The 23,323-nt window shown below is 36.9% G+C and overlaps 2 protein-coding genes and 1 pseudogene across 5 annotated transcripts in view; 2 read left to right on the plus strand and 1 right to left on the minus strand.

Moving 5' to 3' along the window:
- The window catches only part of LOC115216326 (UV radiation resistance-associated protein), a 99,376-nt gene extending 93,365 nt beyond the window's left edge, over positions 1-6,011 (minus strand). For 2 of the 3 annotated variants that reach the window (XM_036506314.1, XM_029785544.2), the window contains exon 1: positions 5,778-6,011. In XM_036506314.1, coding sequence (XP_036362207.1) covers positions 5,778-5,834 — 57 coding nt within the window. In that variant the 5' untranslated portion in view covers positions 5,835-6,011. The remainder of the gene's footprint in view (positions 1-5,777) is intronic. The other variant, XM_029785545.2, reaches the window with a different exon arrangement.
- On the plus strand, positions 2,893-22,414 carry LOC115216519 (ragulator complex protein LAMTOR4 homolog). 2 transcript variants are annotated; one of them, XM_036506315.1, is made up of 4 exons: positions 2,893-2,952; positions 13,160-13,237; positions 16,346-16,460; positions 20,351-22,414. In XM_036506315.1, the coding sequence occupies exons 1-4, from the start codon at positions 2,908-2,910 to the stop codon at positions 20,443-20,445; spliced, it is 333 nt and encodes a 110-aa protein (XP_036362208.1). In that variant the 5' UTR covers positions 2,893-2,907; the 3' UTR covers positions 20,446-22,414. The 2 variants fall into 2 exon arrangements, with proteins under 2 accessions (XP_036362208.1, XP_029641817.1); XM_029785957.2 differs by lacking the exon at positions 2,893-2,952 and adding an exon at positions 6,494-6,623.
- Positions 15,775-15,874, plus strand: LOC115216857 (annotated as a pseudogene).
- Positions 22,415-23,323: the final 909 nt, after the last annotated feature.

Below are 23,323 nucleotides of genomic sequence, written 5' to 3' on the forward strand. Positions count from 1 at the left end.
AGTACAAACAGGTATGACGCAATCTCTTGTACATAGGCTTTCAGATCGGTAAGTAGTGTGATGAGGATGGTAGGAGGACTGACTGCAGGTAAATCTTGTGATTTGTCATTGTATGAATGGCATGAGTGATAGAGAGATGAATGGAAAGAAGATGAGTGATTGGAGACGAACAACAGAGACGAAAGAGGTGCGAAAAATGCAGGTAAACAACAGATTAGACTAGACAGCATATACGTATGTATGAGTGTGTGTGTTTATGTATATATATATTTGTGTGTGTATATATATACACACAGGTGGCGATCTGGCAAAAACATTAGCACGCCAGGCGACATGCTTAGCGGTATTTCGTCTGCTGTTATGCTCTGAGTTCAAATTCCACCGAGGTCGACTTTGCCTTTCATCCTTTCGGGGTCGATAAATAAAGTACCAGTTATGCACTGGGGTCGATGTAATCGACTTAATCCCTTTGTCTGTTCTTGTTTGTCCCCTCTATGTTTAGCCCCTGTGGGCAATAAAGAAATATATATATACACACATGCATATATACACATTATGCCTCTCAGCCTCCATCATTGTCATAATTTTAAACATTCAAATTGTCACAATTGCATGGTTGCCAAGATTTTCTCCATTATTGCACATCACCTACTGATATAGTCCTTTATCATCTCCCTCATGTGACATCACATCTTGAGATTAGTCTTTCTTGGTCTTCCTCTTACACAGGTTCCATTCACTTTGAGTGCACAGCATTTCCTTATACAGCTGTCATCCCCCATACACATCATATACTCATACCAGCCACAATCTTCCCTCCTGTGCACTGCAGTAGCGCTTGTAATATAGTGGTTAGTAAGAACAAGTGTATTGAAATATTTATTACAGAAGATCAACAAAACAATGAGACTAGATATTATACACATATTTAGATACATCTAGTATCTATCCTTTGTGAAGATTTCAAGTGAATGGAATAAATATTTCGTAAGCTATGAGGAAATAAACAAATAATCTTCCAAATTGCAATGACCAAAGGTTAAGGGTCACTTAGAAAAACAATGAAAAGTGGAATAAGAACAAAAAGGAAGCCCTCATAATTAATATTTTGTGAACATCCCTTTACTATCAATGATCTCCTGACATCTGTTACCACGGGACTGAATTAATTTCTTGCAAAATGATGGAGTAATATTGTTCCATTCGTTTTTCAATAATTCCCAGAGACCATCTTGCTTCTTTGGATTTCTCCTTCCAGCCCCGTCTCCAATAATCTTCCAAACGTTTTCTTTAGGGTCAAGATCAGGGCTTTGAGATGACCAGTCCATGAGATCAACCATTTCATCTCTCAAAAAACCTTTGACTCTCTTCGCAGTGTGGTAGGGAGCGTTGTCCTGCACGAAGATAGGGAGTTGAACTGACGAGGATCGGAGATGTGGAAAGACATGCTGTCTAAGAATCTGCTTGTAGATTTCAGCATTGACAGTCCCTTGTAGGCAAATAAGTGAACCAGGACCAGCAGCAGAGATCACTCCCCATACTATTACACTGCATCCTCCATATTTCACTGTCTTTTTCACACATGCACGGGATAACCTTTCGCCACTTCTTCGTCGTACGTACATCCTGCCATCGGAACCAATCATATTAAACTTCGATTCATCGCTAAAATGAACCTGCGACCACTGTTCTTCAGTTCAAACGACATGTTTGTGAGTGAAATGAAGACAGGCTCTAATTCTTCTTGGAGATCAGAGGTTTCTTTGCCAGTGCCTGAGAAAGCAACCCAGAACCTCATAACCTCTGAAAAACTGTTTTGTGTGATATGTTGACATCAGAAGTGGAGCTAAACTTGCGGGGTATCTCAGCAGCACTCATAAACCTATCCTTCAATGACATTCTAACCATAATACAATCCTCGATTGGTGAAGTTTTACGCGGTCTACTGGTTTGGGGTTTAGCATCTATCAATCCTAATGACTTAAAATGAGCTACAATTCATTACACAACATTTCTAGACTTTCCTACAGTAGTTGCTATCACAGAATTTGATTTGCCCTCTTGGTGAAGGCACACAATCCTTTGTTTTCCATCACAGGATACTAGTCATCTCTCACAAGCTGCCATAGTGACAGTTGAATGTTCCAATAATGTAATATCATAAGAAGTAACTGTTAGCCCATTAATAGTCTTCTAAACAACAAATACCTCGGTTAGTAATTCCCTTTTTCTATGTGACCCTTAACTTTTGGCAGGTGCAATTTGGAAGATTGCTTATTTCCTCATAACTCACGAAATATTTATTCTATTCACTTGAACTTTTCAAGACAGATAGATATTAGATATATCTAGGTATGTGTAAAATATCTTGTCTCAACGTGTTGTCAATCTTCGAAAATAACTATTTCAATACACTTGTACTTACTGACCCTTATATTATGGCTGCCACTGTATATCTAGTGCCCTTTATATCCAGATTTTCTCTCAATTCAACAATATTCTATCATTCATGTACACTGACATTACACATCCAGTGAAGCATGTATACTTCATTTCTTTCCAGTCCACATCTTACCTTGCTGTCATGTAGCAGTACACTTCATACACAAGCATCATACAATCTACTCTTCCCTCGGGTGAAGAAGTCCATCGTTACTAGCAGAAGTTATAGCTTACAAAATCATTTTCTATAAAACTCATTCTTACTCTGGCTACTATGCTTTCAAAGCACTCTCCTGCTGCTAATAAGATCACCGCGGTTGCAGAAGCTATCGACTATTTCTAAAGAACCTTCTGGGTATTTGGTAGAAACCATTTCCTGTGTGCTCTTAGTGTTTATTGTCGCCGAGTACCTGCTGAATATTGAAGTTTGTTTCTCTGTGATTCCAAGACACTTCTTGAGCGTCCATGGCCATTTCCCTGATAAAGTCAATATTTACTAATTTAACAAGGGTAAAGTTTGTTTTTTTATATCCAAATGCCTTCCTTAACTAAACATTCTAAATGTATGTTAATATCAGCTTCCATGCATGTAAACATATATTTTGGGCACGTGTTCATCTCTGAGTGAGAGCCGACTGTGTGTGTGCATGTGTGTGAGGGCCGTCATAGGAGCATTATGGGTTAAAACTGGCAAGGGCCTCTGGGGAAACCACACAGTGTGACCGTAACCTATGATGGCGTTGTGGTATGCAGGTTGGAACAAAAGCATACAAAATTTCAGACGCAATATTTAACTGCTATTTATGTTATCGATCTCAGGTTAAAAGAAAGGCAAAAATCAAAACAACTACTTAAAAATGAAAGCTAATCCGGCGTTCTGCCCTTTGTCATACAACCATCCCTCATATTAACATTATCATAATGAATATAAATAAATTTTCAAAGTATTATTTCAATTGTAAACCCAATTTCCGCTTGATAATATATAATGTATGTAGGAAGAGCATAGTCCATTTACTGATTAGTGTTCAGCAAGGATTAAAAAAACAGAAAAAAAGATACTGCGAGATTTGAACTCACAAATATAGGACACCCAACAATAGTTTCGATACGCGCTGACTTTCACAACATAAGAAAAGGCGACAAGAAAGCTTCTGTTGTTTCTTGACCCGTTAGAATTTGCATCCAAATCTCTCTCAAATCACACACTTAAAGGAACAGTATATCGAAGGAACAGTAAATATAATATAGCCCTACACAATCCTTAAAAGACGGGATCGCCACGACTGGAGTGCTTTTGATCAGACAGAAGCCTGCGTGTTTGATTAGAGCTGGCCTGGTGCTAAACAATTCAACTGAGGAACAGAAACGGTGTCTCTTCTATAAGAGAATAAATAATTAACTGCAAATGGTGTAATGAAAGCCACTTGAAAACATCTTGTTACCTCGTCTCCATCCGACACTCTTAATCATACAAATTATGCTGCATGTGCGGTGCATGCAAGCACCTGTGTGAGCGTGTGCCTTTATGCATGTGCGCGTTTGTGTGTGCATGAATCATAGATCCTGTGCATGCTCATTCATGCATATAAAATGCGTTTACTGTTGATTACATGTGGTTATATATTTGTGCTACTAATTGATTCTTTTTCGATAATACTCATACGTGTATGTATGTATGTATGTATGTATGTATATATTATGTATGTATATTAGACATGGGGCCCTACAATTGTGAATTCAAAGGGATCTGGGGTTGTCTAGTTTCGGAGTGTATGAGTAAGGGGGTGTGATTCGTAATCTGAAGCGAGGACCGATGGAAACGAAAGCTAGCAAATACTAATACTGACGACAATAACGCTGAAACAAATCACATACAGAAATACTAAAAAGAATAAGGATTAAGACGAATTAAAAATTAGTATAATTCATCAGAGTGGGGGACAGACTTCAAATAAATATAACGTATAGCTTCGACAGTCTAATGACATCTATTTTATAAGAGCAATCAACAAACAAACGGCCTAGTGGTGGTTTTATTTCGTCTGTTCGCTTTCTGTGATTAATTAGATACATTACGAAATTATCTCCGTAAAATAAATCGAGGCGATGATTTTTTATATTTCCAAATCGAATTATGTTAAGAAGAACGTAAAAGATAATAGACAGCGTAAATTCCTAGCATTCGATTAAATAATTAAAAAGCAAAGCACTAACAAGCGAGATTTTTGCTATATCTACATCATAGATTTAGGAGGCGGATCCTTCCTTGCGTGCTTCCCAACAGAATAAAGCAACCACAACACTATAACAATATTATAGATTGTTGAATATAACAAAAACAAGAATTGGATTTGAAATGATATCTAAAAACTCAATTGTTAACTAACTAATTTGATAAATTATAGTACCTATTTTAAATTTCAACCGGTAATTATCATGATAAATTAGGAAAGCCACAATCAAAAGGGTATGCAAATAAAAGTCAATAACGAAACCTGATAAAAACTGTATTACTGCAGTATTATCACACAATTAGCTCTGTGTGATATTCTGAATATCTCAGTTAATGATAACTACTAAATGATTGCAGGATTTGCTTCCTTTCCTTTATTAAATTCCAATATATGTTTATTTTATGCATAGATATAAATTTCAATTTATCGGTTTATTTATGGTGAAATAGCAACTATATGCTTCAAACATGCACACAGATTTTTATTGCATGTGTAATTATGCAGCCGTGCATTAATTTGAGCGCAAAATAAAATAATGAAGTAGAAAAGAGGTAACGACGGGTGAATCTTTAAACCGCTTATTCAATAATACTCTTGAAATATTTTGTGAGGAAGTGTGGATTTAAAAGGTTAGATTTAAAAAACTTAGATGTATGTTATTGATTGATTGATTGAAAATATATATTTAAATAATTTTTGTTCTCTATAAGAAAAAGATTAAGGATGATTTATGTGAAGGGAATATGAGGAGGTCGGTATTTAATTTCGTAATAAAAATCGTGATTATGAAAAGAGGCGTCATCGGGGAAACGAAAATAGCAGCCGAAAGTTAAAAGTCGACAGATCCAAAAAATTATAACGGGACAAATTCAATTTCTTAAGAGAATAGTTAGAAGATAAATATATTATTATAAATCTCTATTTCTATTTCGTTGATAATAAATTATTCATAAAATGCAAAGAAAAATTAATAAGCAATTAAATTCAGCTTGTAAGATATAAATTTATGTCCATCGCCAACGAGTCCGGTCTGCAAAAAGACGACAACACATGGGGGAAAGGAAAGGAAAAGGGAAAAAAACCCCATAATTTCTTTACCTGTTGAGTTGCCAATTCAAAGACATTGCTCACGATGCAGTCACTATCACTAGCCATTACAAAACTGCTTTGCGCTAAGACTTATTTCCATGTTTGGTGCACAGATGTTGAGTGGATGCTAATAAGAGAGACACTCGCTGAGGACAGGACCACCATGTTTGTTATTATGCCAGATCACATGAGGAAGAATCGAAGGTGGGGGCGTCGACATTAGAATGGGATTTTAAAAATATAGATATATATATAATAATTAAAATACGGGATTATTTTTTTTTTCAACTTTATTTAGTCATCCAACAATTTTAGGTTAGATTTTTACATTTAATTATATTATGAGCAGTATGACATTTCCGTCCTCGGTCTGAGATATAAACGGATAGGGCTAAATAAATAAATAAATAAATAAATGTGCATATGTATGTGTATATTATATATACATATATATACTCGGTTGGTCAAAAAATATATACAAAAATAATTATAATTCCATTTACTATTCGACCTAAGTTAATTTAGGAGAATTTATTCCAAGATCTCATCAACTATATATTTATATATATATATATATGTAAAGCATAAAAAGAAGGTAGACTAGGAAAATTAAATTATTTCATATAGATACGGTATAAAAAGGAACAGAAATTTTATTATTTAACTGTTATTAAAGAATAGAGAAAAGTATTACATAATTTAATTTTATGCTGTTTTCTTAATAACTAAGCCCGGAGCAATTGCTGCACTCACTTCCGCTTGTGCCACCGGTGGAGTGCTCTCCCTTGTCCTTTTAATTTACTATAGCACGTGACCCTATGTTTTTGTACGGTTTAATATTGAGGACGATCTAAGGTATTTATGGAATTATATCGAAATATTTACCGATATTTGTCGGTATTTCTACCTCTTAAACTTATTGCATGCTTCAAATATTATTTAGAAATATTCTTCTCGCTTCACTTTAGTATTTTTATTTGGAATTTCCTCTGCAACACTTATAAATATACGCTCCATCCTAATCCAAAATGCTTCGTAATTTTGTGATTCCTTATAACGCAACAGTAACTTTTTCTTTTATTTTTCTCGTAAGAAATAGGTTCTGGATTATTTAGGAGCTGGCTTAGATTATCGACTGGTCTTCTCTTGATACAGAATGTTTCACGTCGTGGTTTTACATTAATCTTTTATAATTGAGACATCAACGTTTTTAATTTTTGCATTAAGAAAATAATAATATACGGTTTTGTTCCTTCAAATTAACAATTGTTTTAAGTAGATCTTACTGAAAGAGACGTTTGGATATTTGGCGATCTTTCGTCTCTAGTAGACCTTTCCGTCGATTTCCGTAAAAATTTTTTTTTTTTTTTTACATATGGGCTTGCGGGAACTTTTGAAGTAATATACATACATATACACATACACCGAAGACGAAAGATTGCCGGATATTTATTTTTTAAAACTGGGCACATTTTAATTAATCATTCAGGTCGGCATGGAACGTTGAATACAAATAGATTTCTTTAAAATTACGATCTTTCATGAAATAATATTTGGGCGTGAGAACATTAATACGAGTTTCAATTATTCGAAAAATTAACTTCTTTAATAAGCTGATTTTGAAATTTTTGTTTTTGTTTCTAATTGTATATAACCTCGCGTCTCCAGTGACTTTGTATGTCTTGTACCTGGGTTTTAAAAGAGCCGACAAAAGTCTCAAAGTCCATGCCTTAACGATTGAACTGCTTATATCTTAGCTTCAAATTAAAACTATCGATTTATTCAGATTGGACATGCTGACTTATCTGTATTGTAACATTATTTAGCTCTAGTTAAACTGTCTTAAACGTAAATATAACTGTTTGTCTATGTAATTGCCGACCTGCGATATTCATTTTGAAATCTAAATCACCTGAATCGTTCTTAAATTATGGGACACAACATCAAATTTACCACAGTTCATTTTTCATGTTAACTTTTCCGTATTTATGATGTATTATTTCAATCAATTCATTTTATTGAACTAGCTCTAATACTTTCCTCATATCCACCCCACCCCCTTTTCCATCATAATTCCACTGGCATCTTGAATGCTTCACAGGAATATGTTAGCCTTTGTGTCTACCCTGTGTCCACTACTCAGTTTGACTACCAAGTTGTCAGTCTTTGTGGGCGGGGCCGCACTTTGATAAACTCCATGCACTCAAAGTTGTATTACTTCCGTCCTGCCTTTAGTAAGCGTTTGGTTGGTTGTATTGCAATTGGTACGCATGCGATTAAAGTCTAACGTCTACTATTCTCCTTTTATTCGGTACTTCTAGTTAATTTTGATGCAAAACATTTGCTTTCATACCCGTCTCATAATAAATTCACTTTTGCTGACCCTCTCGTATCGCAACACTTTCGCACTCCTCCCCATAGCAGCGCAGGAGCGGTATGTATTGTCATTCTGAACTCTCCACAACAATCAGAATTATCCCCCGTGCAGGTTGTTGACCGACATTCTGATGTACCAAATACCTTTGATCTCGTTTTCATTTCCAAACCCGACCTCTACCAAACCATCACAGTCTTTGCACTTACCAAAGCGTTTGACCACTGCTTAATCAAAGCTACTGTCCACATATGCACTTAGTACACAATACCCCCAACCACTTGCACTCTGGCGCTTGCAGTCAGCTAATTGATCGGGATTCCACCACTTATACTGTAGCAGTCTTCGTTAGTTAATATGTTACCTTTGACCCACACAAGAGAACTGAGCAGATTTCTCTCAGAAATAACCCTTTACATTCTCACACAACCAAAACTAAGTTGATAACCACAAGTGCAAGTTGTAGCAAATAGATGGTGGCGGTGATGACGATGATGGTGCAAGACTACTATCTGAAATGCAAAACACGTCTGCATTCATTGCAAGATGGGTGATCTCAGTTGCATTCCAAATTGTGGCTGGACCTTTTGCTTTCTCTACAGACTTTGTGGAATCTTCTTGGACGTGGGTAAACATCAGGTGGAGAAAAGTGGGTGGGGAGATAATTGAGTTAGATATCATGCTTATGTAAATGCTGTAAAGGTCAGAGAGTGCTATAACATAAATTGTATTGGCACAACCTGACAAAAAGCTTTCTAATTAGCTAATTATTTGCATGCTGAAACATTCTCCAACCAAACATAGATGTCACTGGAAGCAACTTTGCTTTCAAAGTGTTCAATACCATTGCTGTGTGATAGAAGAAATGGCTAGTTTTAACAGAAACATTCGATTCGAGCGAGGTCGTTGCCAGTACCGCCTGACTGGCCCCCGTGCCAGTGGGACGTAAAAAGCACCCACTACACTCTCGGAGTGGTTGGCGTTAGGAAGGGCATCCAGCTGTAGAAACTCTGCCAGGTCAAGATTGGTGCCATCTGGCTCGCCAGCCCTCAGTCAAAATCGTCCAACCCATGCTGGTATAGAAGGCGCACGTTAAACGATGATGATGATGACAGTGTAAAACAATGGAAAAAGAATCATCACTGGAGTATGGCTCTGTAAGCAGTACTCCTGTAAAGAAAATTTCCAGTTTGGCCGTCCATTTTTTACTTCCATTTCCACTCTGCCAGAACTTTAGTTTTCCACTCTTTGGCACAACACTACAAACACTAAGTGTAAAACAATTTCAGTCACTTCAAATCCTCAAGACAACCGTATTTGACAATGTCCTTTTCTATTTCCCTCAAATGGTAGTTTTTTCCCTGAGCTCGACAACCATCAGTTCTCTCCATGATCCATCCCAATCTCTGAAAACATGCTACATAGCATGGAAACATTGTTAGAGGGAAGATAACTCTTCATAGAAATGTGATATTGTCAAATACAGTGGGTGTGTATGCATGTGTTAGATTTCTATGCAGGACATCTTCTCTGACACTCTTTACTATCAACCTATCTTTCTCCTTCCCAGCATCTCAGTGGCGATGGGCACAATCATTAGCATTCACTTCCAATATCTCTCTCTCCTTAGTATTACTAGCTTGATGGTGTAGATCCAGGTCTTTATCGTACACCTCTTGCCTTTGAGAAGTTCATTTGTAAGCTATGATCCTCAACTAGGGCAGATGTATCTTACATTTGGGACAACATATTTGTGGGTTGTGCCTTGTCATTTAGTCGACTGCCTGAGTGTCGTTGATCAGCTTGAGCAGAGATGCCCTTGAGTTTTGCAGCAGGATTAGTTCCTTAAAAATCTTATTTTAGAAATTAACATGTAATCTCAGAAATAGAAAATTAAAATTTCTTGCTAAAAAAAAAAAAGAAATGGAATTGGTACTGCTTCTTAGATTTACTAGATATATAATACTTCAAATGATAAATCAATTTGTTTAAGGAATCAAAATTAATTAATCTCTAGCTCCGTGAGTCAGAGTAGCTGTTCCAGTGCATCTCCCTCACCATCCTCTGAGGTAACACCTTTCCCATTTTGTCTGCTGGGACCATGAGGCAGGAACCCATATGTTCCTCTCCTTAATGTAATGTTACTTCTAATAATATTTAATTTACTCTGTGAAGAACCACACTACAACCGCTGACATATCTACATCACAGAAGTGTGAATTCTTTCATTTGTATTGTCAGCTTCAAGCAGTGTTCGATAGACTTTGGCTGGAGCAAGGCTGTTCTCAAAACTAATAAACACAAGATGCAAAAATATTAGACTTTGTGCTTATGTTATTTGAATAGTTTGTGTGATATTGAATTCCTGTATCCTAAACATTGATACTTGTTCATGAGTCTGAAGGCTTGATGTTTTATTATATCGTTACCTAAATTACAGTGTGTCCCTGGAATAAGTTTTGTATAGGTTGTGAAAGTGTACAGGCATTACAGAAAGAGGATCTATTCAAGTGTGCTATTGTATTCCAACTACTCAATTTGTTGTGGGTCAGCCAAGTTTTTGCCCTCAAGAATTAATATTTTGTTGAAGAATTTCTAGCATGAAACAAAATTATTCAAAGTAAATGGAAAATAGTGGTATTTGGGAATCACATATTCTCAAATTTCCGTATACCTACCAATCTAACTGTACAATCTTATACAATCAGTGATCCTTCCAACACTGCTTTGGCAAGTACAGTGATGAGGTCATAATAGGACTGAAATAGTTCCTGGATTGTCTCTTGCTTGCTAAAAATTTACAACATTTCTCATTAATATTGTCATTTGAAGAATTCGCTGCATTAAATGTATGAACACTAACTTATGTAAAATAGGCTCTTTCATACTTCAGATGTAGGGTCAAAAGTGAGTATTATACAAGGTGTTGGGTTAAAAAAAAATCCTCCAGATTTACCTGTCTGATAAACATTTCAGCAGCAAACACAGTGTGTACCAATCCAAATCATTATAATAGGGAACATTAAAATATTAGCTACATTAAGATACCGTTACCACCACCTACCTAAGTTTACCAGTGCCACACCAATAGCCATGTAAAATATGGGAAGTTTTTCTACTGCACACTGTATTTGAGGAGTGTTGCATATTCCATTGAAAAACAGCAAAGATATAGTTGAGGTTTTCAAAGTAATAAAGAAAAGTATAAATATCATCATCATTGTTCGACCGTGGTTGAGACAATGGACTTCACGGTCCATCATAGCTAGTGATACTCTCTTGAGTATAGAGTCAATCTCGCCTAGAATTAGGTGCTTGAGATAAATGGAAATCCGAAAACAACATTGGTATGTGTGTATAGCCCACATAAGTCGTCTGTGGCAGATGAGATTGAGGATTTTTATACAACCCTTCGTTCAACCATTGAGCAAGTACCTCTCCATAATTTTCTAGTTATAGCTGGTGATCTGAATGCTAAACTAGGGCCCGATGAGACCAAGTTTACTTTCAACTCTAAAACTAATCGGAATGGGGAAATGCTCAAAGACTTTTTAGCGGAATTTAATCTTTACACCTCCAACAATTATTTTATGAAGCCAAACGTATAAATATAATGTGATTGAGTTAGCACTCAATAATAAAAGACTCTAGAGAGGGAACTGTATAACAGGTCTTTGGGGAACCCCACCTCTTCCTCGGGCAAGTGCTTCAGCCCTTAACTCCTTACACTATAAGGGAGCCAGGCTGCATCCAGGTCATTGCTTCAGAATAGCTCTCTCGCTGCCACATTCTGTGTTACTAATGGCATTGCAGCCTGCACTTTTGTAGCTGGTGAAAATGTTCAAAAATGTTTTTAGATACCATCACCTTACTGACACCTGTGCAGGTGGCATGTGTAAAAGGATTTGAGCGAGGTCGTTGCCAGTACCGCCTGACTGGCCCCCGTGCCAGTGGCATGTAAAAAGCACCCACTACACTCTCGGAGTGGTTGGCGTTAGGAAGGGCATCCGGCTGTAGAAATTCTGCCAGATCAAGATTGGAGCTTGGTGCAGCCATCTGGTTCACCAGCCCTCAGTCAAAATCGTTCAACCCATGCTAGCATGGAAAGTGGACGTTAAACGATGATAACTAGTTCAGTCTGAAACTTTTTATTTCCAATTCAAGCCACACGTAAGTCGTTTCTTCCCTTATGCCCTTACAGAGGATGTGGAATTTACACTGCAAGTTGCAAAACAACAATTAATTACATATGAGGGATCCTACTGGATTATGGCTGTGAACCATATCTCCCTATAATACCTGTTGACTGAAGAATTAAGACTCAGTGTCATTGCTAAGTTACTGATAACAGGAGACAACGTGGCAACAGTGATAGTCAGAAAAAATGTTGGATTTGATTGATTCTTTTTTTTTATCTGTTTTCAGTTTCAGATATCTTTCACTTGTTTCTGTCATTGGACAGTGGCCATGCTGGAACACTGCCTTGAAGGGTTTTAGTTGAATGAATTGATCCCAGTACTTGTTTTTTTAAAATAAAATCTGGTGCTTATTCTATTGGTCTTACTTGCTAAACCATTAAGTTACAGGTACTTAGACCAATACTGATTGTCAAGCAATGATGGTAGCGAGTGGATGGGAAACCAAGACATACACACACACATAAATGCATACATTTTTATCATCATCATTTTTTAACATCCATTGTCCATGCTGGCATGGGTTGGACTGTTTGACCAGAGCTGGCAAGCTGGAGAGCTGCACCAGGTTCTAGTCTGATTTGTGTATGTATATATGTATGTGTGTACATACATGCACATGCTGGGCTTCTTTCAGCTTCTGTCTACCAGTCCTCTAACAAAGCACTATGGTCAAGTCTGGAGCTATAGTAGAAGACACCCAAGGTGTCATGCTGTGGGACTGAACCCAAAACCATGTGTTTGGGAAGCAAACTTCTTACCACACAGTCAAAAAAACGAATATAAGCAAATTTATAATATTCTTTGTTGCTCTTTTGCAGATGGCTGCTTTAAACATGGACAAAATTCCTGGCTCTGTTGGATACCAAATACTTAATGAAGAAGGTGCAATTCTGAGTGTAAGTAAAATTCTAATCATTTCTCCTTTTTACCTATTTTATTTAGTTATTTTTTCATAATACACTTTCCTATTGCATTAGGTTCCTTTCACATTTGCTGTCTCCCCTAAAATACATTATATACATATATTTTCTGAATAATAATAATAATAATGATGATGATGATGATGAAAAGCAGTGTTGCTGATGCCATGTAAAAAGCACTGGTGATAGTGTCACATAAAATGTACCCAGTACACTTTTAAATGCTGTTGGTATTAGGAAGTGCATCCAGCTGTAGAGACTAAGCCAAAACTGCCACTGGAACCTGGTGTGGACCCTGGCCTTGCCACCTCTCATCACGCTGTCCAAGTCATGCCAGCATGGAAAATGGACGTTAAATTATGATAATCCTTTCTACAATAGGCACAAGACCTAAATTTTGGGGGAAGAGCTAGTCAATTACATCAACCCTAGTGTGTTACTAGGTACTTATTTTATCAACCTTGAAAGGATGAAAGGCAAAGTTGACCTTGATGAAATTTGAACTGAGAACCTAAAGACATGAAATGCACTAAGCATTTTGCCCAGCACGCTAAGGATTCTGCCAGCTTGCTGCCTTAATGATATTGATAATAATAATGGTTTCAAATTTTGGTACAAGGCCAGCAAATTAGGGGAAAGAGTGAAGTTGACTACACCAACCCTAGTACCCAACTGGTACTTATTTTATCAAACCTGAAAGGATTAAAAGCAAAGTCAACTTTGACAGAATTTGAACTGAGAGTATAAAGATGGACAAAATGCCAATATGCACTTTGTTTAGCATGCTAATGATTCTGCAAGCATGCCACCTTATTCTTCTGTAAGATAGTGATTGAATGTTTAAATTTACATATTCTTTAAAACAAGTCAGCTTTGTATTATAGAACCAAGAGTAGTCATTGAGAGATTGGTATTAAAAGTACTAAAGAATACTGTTGCAAACTGGTTTTCACTTCTTCAAGTCCTTAATCTTTTACTTTTGCAGTTCTTTATTTTATTCAGTGTTTTTACCCATAGCTTTTATTTGAATATTAGCTGTAACAAGGAAATTTGATACAAGTTGACTTCACCAATGAAATATATTTAGGACTGCATAGCTGAGTATTGTTTTGTGTATAATATAGAGTATGACTAAAGATCGTATAAGGAATCCAATTTCACCTGGAAAACCTTGTATGTACACATTTTCCCTTTTACTATTTGTAAAACATGTTTGCATACACAAGCACATATCTTACTGGAAACACTACTCACAATTCTATGGCTTGGTTTCAATAGCTGGATACCCTTCCTAACACCAACTATTTTACAGAGTTGTAAGTACATTATTTTCATAGCACCAGCATTAGAGAGGTTGTCATGTCTTTGACATGACAAAAAATCCCACATGTAACAGGGTGCACTGGGTACATATGGCACTAGCACAAGAGAGGATAGAGATGTGACTCCAATAGATAGATAGAGCTGAATAAATGTGGCAGTGACTGCTGGATGTTGATACCAAATAGCCAATGGGGAGGGAGTGTAGGTAATGTGTATGAAGTACATGCATACTTGATGGGGTCCCTTATGAAGATTTCTCATGATGGATGAGAGAGAGCAAGGGTGATAAAGCTAAAAGAGGATGGAGGCAGTTGAAGTGTTACTGAGAGGGTCAGATAGGTCCATTGGTATCCCTTGTTACACTGGAAGCAATGTTCAGTTAACAGAAGATATCTGTTACCATCCTTAATCACACTGGCAGCACAGTACAGTAAGAATGAAAAGAGATCATCATCATCATCGTTTAATGTTCGCCTTCCATGCTAGCATGGGTTGGACTATTTTGACTGAGGACTGGCGAACCTGATGGCTGCACCAGGCTCCAATCTTGATCTGGCAGAGTTTCTACAGCTGGATGCCCTTCCTAATGCCAACCACTCTGAGAGTGTAGTGGGTGCTTTTACATGCCACCGGCATGGGGGCCAGTCTGGCGGTACTGGCAATGACCTCGCTCGAATCTTTTTACACATGCCACCGGCACAGGTAAGGCGACGTGATTGAAATATAAGTAAAGGGTTCTGCTATAAGAAGGATGTATGATGGAGGGGCAAGTGTTAGGTATATTAGAGAGATGAGCTGTCAGAGAGGCTAATGATGTAGATGTAGCAGTATGCATATATACATAAAATGATAATGGTGATATATGTGTGTGTATATGCATGTAAACACTCACATACAAATACACATGTTCATTTGCATATACTGTTGTAAAACGGTGTACTGAGTTGTGTCCCTTCCCATCAAAGGTAACTTAGCCATTCAACAAATGGAAATCAATAAAACAAGCAGCCAATTAAAAGGAGTACTGAAGTTGATATAATCATCAAAACCCTTAAAGGGATTGCCCCAGCATGACCAAAGCCCAATGGCTGAAAAACGTAATGGAATAAAAGAATCAGTGTAGGATTTAGTTAACAAGTGACAGGAAGATCTTTGTTTGGGTACACATCTAGATAGACATAGACTAAGTCTTGCTTTGGTACTAAGTATACTAAAATTGGAATGATACAGAGATTAGTATGGCTCCTGCACAAGGATCACATGAAAATTTGTGAAGTGATCCATATTTTTTAGGAGAAGGCATGGCTCTGTGGTTAAGACGTTTACTTCCCAATCATGTGCTTTCAGGTTCAGTCCCTCTGCTTGGCACCTTGGGCAAATCTCTTCTATTTTAGCCCCAAGCTGACCAAAGCCTTGCGAGTGAATTTTGTTGACAGAAACTGTTAGAAGCCCATTGTGTGTGTGTGCCTGCACTAGCTTGTCCCTTTCCCCACAACTGCTTTGACAACTGGTTTGGGTTTGCTTGTATCTCCATGTATACACATTGGCACACACGTATGTGTGTGTATACAGTTTTCAATGACCAAATTTAACTCACTTGGAATGGGACCAGAAACTATATGGTTATGAAATGAATTTTGCAACCACACAGCTATGGTTAATTATACGTATTAATTTCATTTTCAGTTTTTTTTTTTTGTTTTTTTTTCCTAAAATATAGACTGATTCATGAGAACACGCATTTATGATTTCTATTTCCAGTCGTTTGGTGAACTAGAATATGATGAAGTCACCGCTAACCGAATATACAGATTCTTGCACATAGCATGTAAAATGCCACTTGCTGAAAGGAAAGATTACTGGAAAAGAATTATGGGTAAATGCAACAGCTGTTTCTTACTATCTGTCATTCTGTTTTTCTTTCTTTAAAAGAGACCTGTGCTGATAACATGTAAAAGGTACTCGGTATACCCTGTGGAGTGGTTTGCATTACGAAGAGCATCTGACAATAGAAACCAAGTGAAAACAAACTGGAGTTGACGCAGGTCTCCGGTTTAACATCTCCAGTCAAAACCGTCCAACCCATGCCAGAATGGAAAGCTGACATTCAGTGATGATGATGATACATGGCTTATTCAAAATAGGAAAGGCTTCACTCCTGAATTTTTTTCAGGATTCCTATGGCTAGTGGAAGGAAAAGAGAGAGGAATTTATTCTTGAATGTTCATAGCAGAGGTTACTTTACTAAAGACAGCCAAGGACCATGTCATCATCACTACTGGCACCTGTGCCAGTGGCATGTGTAAAAAGATTCGAGTGAGGTCGTTGCTAGTACCGCCTGACTGGTCCCTGTGCTGGTGGCATGTAAAAAGCACCCACTACACTCTCGGAGTGGTTGGCGTTAGGAAGGGCATCCAGCTGTAGAAACACTGCCAGATCAAGATTGGAGCCTGGTGCAGCCATCTGGTTCACCAACCCTCAGTCAAAATCATCCAACCCATGGTAGCATGGAAAGCGGACGTTAAACGGTGATGATGATGATGATCTTCTTTTCTATGTTTGCATGGGTCCAATGAAATTCATTGAGTCAGATTTTTCAGTGTCTTCTACTATAGCTTCAGGCTATATCATATCTGTCTTTTGTAGAGTGAACTCTGCTATGAACATTCAAGAATAAATTCCTCTTTTCTTTCCTTCTACCAGCCATAGAAATCCTGAAAAAAATTCAGGAGTGAAGCCTTTCCTGTTTTGAATAATCCATGTACCATCATCATCATCACCTTGCTTGCAAACAAGGTGAGAGTTGGCAACTGGAAGGGCATCTACTTCAATAATCTCTGTCTGGCCCATGCAAGCATGAAAAAGTGGACATTAAAACAATGATGATGAGAGAGGATGACACAAACACATACTTGTTGATTGTGGCTCACTTTTGAAATTAATGATCATTTTGTCCTGCCTCTCCTCCCCATGAAATCGCTGGTCCTGCGCCAAAATGTGAAAGCATAGTGTGGCATGATGAGTATTAACACTATTTGGAAACAAGTGCAGGTCAGTAACAAGAAACATCCACTGGGTGAATACTGGCTCAATAAGTTTTCTCCAACCAACACCAGCATGGAAAAACAATTAATGAGGACATTCATATATATATATACCTTGCGCTTGGAAATAGGTGAGTGTTGGCAACAGGGAAGTGTCCAGCTGTAGAAAATCTGCCTAAGTGAATTCTCTCTGACCCTGGCAAGCATGGAAATGCAAGGTACATAATCTGCTTAATCCAGTTTGGTTGACTTATATAAAAAAAACCCAACCTATTTCAGTCTTCAAAGTAGAGTGGGTAGCAACTGTATTAATGGTACCTTACTGCAAAAGCAGTTATTCCAGCAGAACTTTGTCAAGCCCATGCATGCATGAAAAAAATACATTTATTGATTTTTTTTTTTATATCAAATATGAATGATGAAACACTGGTGTTTGTGCAATCTCAGCCTTTCAAATTACATGCTGGTACTATGTATAATCCATGCCAGTACCACATATAAAGCACCTGTAGTTGTACCACATGTAAAGCACCCAGTACACTCTGTAAAGTAGTTGGTGTTAGGAAGGGCATTCAGCCATAAGGACCCTGCCAAAACAGACATGGAACCTGGGCAGCTCTCTGGTTGGCCAGCTCCTGTCAAACTGTCCAACCCATGCCAGCATGGAAAACAGATGTTAAATGATGATGAAAGCATTAGCCAATCCAAGACTGTAGTAGAAGACAATTTCTCAAAGAGCTGAGCTTGAACACACAAACCATGAGGTTGTGAAACAAACATCTTAACCATGCAACCATGCCTGTGTACTAACGTGTGTATTGATTCTCAAATTATTATCTGGATTTATAGTAACAGTGTAGATAAAACCTATTGGTGAAGCAAATTAATTGACATTTCAGTTTCCACGTGTAACCATTTCAATTAACTTTTATCACTAATGTCCTTGACTTAGTCATGAATGTAAAAAATTTCATTCCTCCTCCTCCTCCTCCTCATCATCATCATCATCATTTAACGTCTGCTTTCCATGTGGGTTGGACGGTTCAACTGGGGTCTGGGGAGCCCGAAGGCTGCACCAGGCCAGTCGGCAGTGTTTCTACAGCTGGATGCCCTTCCTAACGCCAACCACTCCGAGAGTGTAGTGGGTGATTTTATGTGCCACCGACACAGGTGCCAGACGAGGCTGGCGAACGGCCACGCTCGGATGGTGTTTTTTATGTGCCACCGACACATAATATATAAATCTGAGCCTTTCTATAAGTGACACTTATTCACAGCTGGACTTTTGGGGGTTCTTTTCTTCTTGCAATTGCTTGATCATAATTTTTCTTTTATTTGCTAATATAAATGATATCAGATTTAAATTTAACTCACTTGGAATTGAACAAGAAACTTTGTGGTTATGAAATGAATTTCGCAACCACACAGCTATGGTTAATTATACACTCCTCCACTTCTAATTTGGTCAACTAGGTAATGGAAACTGTCTACTGCCTCTAGTGATCTCTCTTGGCATAGGAGGAAATCTATTTCCTACGTGTTCTTTATTGTTCCTGCAGATCTGCCACTCACACAAAGACTACTTTCTCTGTTCACTTTTCTGTGATTTGACTGCCTCTCTGTGTTCATAGCTTGCATTGGATACACTGTATGGAATTTCTATCTATGGTTTTTCTACATATTGAGCAGATTCATTTTTATCTGCTTTCCTGCTTACTAGTACTTTGGTCTTTGACTCTAGACCTTGCTTCCACATTTGAAATTTCTTCTCTTAATTCTACTATAAATTCAGCTGTAAGAACAAAGTTACCAGCATAGAGAAGCTCTCATGAGCAACGAGTTTTAAATTCCTCTGTTATGGCCTGGAGAATTATGATAAGCAAGATTGAGCTGAAAACAAACCTTGATGGACTCCTACCTGCATGCTAAATTTATTGCTATACTTATTGCTGACTTTCACCTTACTGACAGCATCCCTGAATATGACTTGACAGCTCTCATCAGTCACTCTTCTACCCCTAGTTTCTGCATCAACCACCAGATGAGAGAGTGAGGGACCCTGTCAAAGGCTTTCTCCATATTGACAAATGCTAAGTACAGGTGGTTTATTTTGGGCTAAATGCTTCTCCTGCAGTTGCTTCACCAGGAAGATAACACCAAACCATCTCATCTATGCTAACTCTCTTCCTAATTAGTTAAGCTATGACTCTTTCTGTAACTTCCATGATCTTGGCCAACAATTTGATACCTCTGTGGTTACTTCTAAAACATCTCCTTTACCTTTGTAGCAGTTGACTTCAATGGTGCTACATCAGTCATTGGGTATGACCACTGCCTGGTCAAACTGATTAGCTACATGAGTGACTAGGCTGTATCTCACTCTGCCAGATATTTTAAGCTTCTCGTGAATAATTCCTGATGGACCAAGGGCTTTGGGCTTTTTCAATCAAATCTACTCACAAGGACTATAACTTTAAGAGAAGATACTTACTCAATGTACCACACTCAATAGGATTGAATCTAAAGTTGTATGGTTGGGAAGCAAGCTTCTTAACCATACAGTGATTCTTTTCCCTGTTTATAAAGTAATACTGATGGTGGTTAGTTATTAGGCAGCCACAATTAATACATTGTCGTTATTTAAAATTTTTTTTTTTGAAATGTAAATAAAATTCCGCTTTTCAATGTTTCAAGTTTTACAAATTGTATTTTTATTTTACAGTACTCTGGGAGGATTTCATGTATGTCATCACTGTATCGAATCGCAAAATCTACGTATGCAAACGGATTTATCAACCAGAGGCTGTGAATGTTTGAAGAAATGGTACCTGTGTATAAACTACAGATTGTATAAATAAAATGTTATGTGGTAACTTGTTGTACAAAGCCAACGGACTGAAAGACAGAAAAACAGCAACGCAGACCCTCCTTTCTTTTTTCCTGTCTGGTCTTAAAAATCTTTTCCAAACTGACTGATTCCATGATTGATACATTTGAACATGCCTAATAAGTTCACTTAAGATCACTGTTCCAATCAAATACTTTCCCTCCTCTAACTTAAATGAACAGAACAAGACGAAAAGTATATTGTTCTCTCTCTGCATCTGACTCTTCTTTCCGAGGCTGTTTTAGCCTTACTTTCTCTTTTAGACTGGATTTCTCTCTTTACATACACACACATACACATCACTATTAAATATGAGTAAGTACGTGTATGTAGAAAAACAGGTAAAAAAAAAAAAAATGATAGTAAAGCAGGAGCTTTATTTCCAGTTTATCTATGCATACATCTTACATATTTGTATTTAATAGGCACAAATATATTCTCTGAACTATCCTAAATTATATTTGCTTTCATACGCAGACTTTTATGAAGAGATATAATGAATACTGTTTCTCAGAAGGTAACTGGAACTAAAATTACTGTTCAAACTGTTTGAGCTTTATATATATATACACATATATATACACACACATACACACATATATTTATATACATACACATATATATTTATATACATATACATAAATAAAAATCTGTATGTGTATATATATATACACACACGTGTGTCTTGCACGTATGTATAATATATATATATATATATGTGCAAAATATTAGTTATTAATTTCTTTTTTTTTAATTATGGAAATCTTCTTTAGGAGGTGGCCACCAAGGAAGTACAGTCCAAGATTTGGTGCTTCACTAGGTGCAACTTGGTGTTACTTCAATTGACAACTCGGTTGGTGTTAAGCCTGGTTAAGAGAAATCAGTTTCAAAATCTTTTATATTTGAGATTTTAATAGCTTTGAAATCATTTATTTACTTTCTATTGCAACAGTTTTCTAAGAATTAAAGACTTTTTGGTTTACAACTGACACCGCCAATCTTGATAAGTCGTATCTTATTATCATGAACAAAATATACCTGCGCCATGTAACTAAGATATGATAAACTCGGTGTATGCAATTGAAACATCATTAAATCAAAATAGCTGTCTGTGTACCATACCTAATATATACACACCATTAAAAGGCATAATGCTGTGATTTTCATTCAAGAAAAAATTTCTTCATAGATATGTATTAAATATACATCAGAGCAAGACAAACTCTCTTGTAGTTGTGTCTCATGAGAGTTCTCATGAGTTGCTGCTGTGCTGTTTGCTTTACTCCAATATATGTTGTCTGCAAAGAGATTTCCTCACAGACGAAAATCACAGCATCATGCCTTTCAATGATCTATATATGTTACGTATCACAGTTGGTTATTTTATATGAATTTTAAAGTTGGTTTTCAGTCAGACAAAAATTTTAAATGATATAAAACGACATAAAGTTGGAATTATTTTCTTTAATTAGTAATAATAATATTTTTATATGGTTTATTTTCCTTAAGTAATTGACTTCTACTATTTAACTAAGTAACTTTACTAAAATATTTCCATCTAGGTGAATCTAGGGTTTGATTAGAAATCAACTCACCTTGATTACAGTATTTCTTTTTACTTACGTACATCATGTTATCTATTTTATTTTATACTTTGTTTTCTTCTTTGCCTTTTCCAGATTTTTTTAATTTTTATTTTTCGTTATATCGACTTTTCTTAAGCTCAAAAGTAACCATGATGTGTTCAAAGACACGCAAAAAAGAAAAATATATAAAGAAATTCACCCAAATATGCATGCTTCTTTCCTGAATAAGCTTCTGAATAAGATCCCCTTGACCTTCCTTACAAATCCAGCAAAATTATCATGGCTGATTATTTAATAAAGTATTTATAAAATGTGTGTGTATGTATATATGTATGTATGTATATATATATGTATATGTATATATATATATATATATATTAAATATATATATATATTAAATATAAAATTGAAAAAATGATAAAGAATCTTTCATAAAAAAAATGTGCATTTGTCTTTTTATGTGTAGAAACATCAATTCATCATCTTATTTATGTTCCACTCACTTTTATTTTAAGTTGGTGCTTCTAATGTCGAGTAACATCATCATTATTTAATGTCCACTTTTCTTTGAAGCAGGTTTTCTACAACCATGTGTCTTTCTTGTGTCCAACCCTCATGTGCTTTTAAGTATGGTAATATTTCCTTATGGCCAGTCTTTTACTAAATACCTAGATCAACCAAAGCTTTGTGAGTGGATCTGGTAGACAGAAATTAAAAGAAGCCTTTTGTGTGTGTGTGTGTGTATCTTGACACTATTGTGTTCTGTGGAAAATGTCTGGTCATGGTGAAATATTACTTGTTGGAAACCAGTAAGGGTTGGCAACAGGAAAAGTGGATGTTAAAAAATATGATATATGGATGTATATGTAAACATCATCGTCATTGTTTAACGTCAATTTTCCGTGCTAGCACGGGTTAAACGGTTCGACTGGGGTCTGGGAAGCCAGGAGGCTGCACCAGGCTCCAGTCTGATCTGGCAATGTTTCTACAGCTGGATGCCCTTCCTAACGCCAACCACTCCGTGAGTGTAGTGGGTGCTTTTTATGTGCCACCGGCACAGGTGCCAGAAGAGGCTGGCAGCGGCCACGATCGGTTGGTGCTTTTTACGTGCCACCGGCACAGAAGCCAGTCAAGGCGGCACTGGCATCGGCCACGTTCGGATGCTATATTTAACTATTTCTCTGTAGATTGAAAGAAATTAACAGCCTTCATCAATTTTTTA

This window comes from Octopus sinensis, linkage group LG10 (assembly GCF_006345805.1).
Source record: "Octopus sinensis linkage group LG10, ASM634580v1, whole genome shotgun sequence".
Lineage (NCBI taxonomy): Eukaryota > Metazoa > Mollusca > Cephalopoda > Octopoda > Octopodidae > Octopus > Octopus sinensis.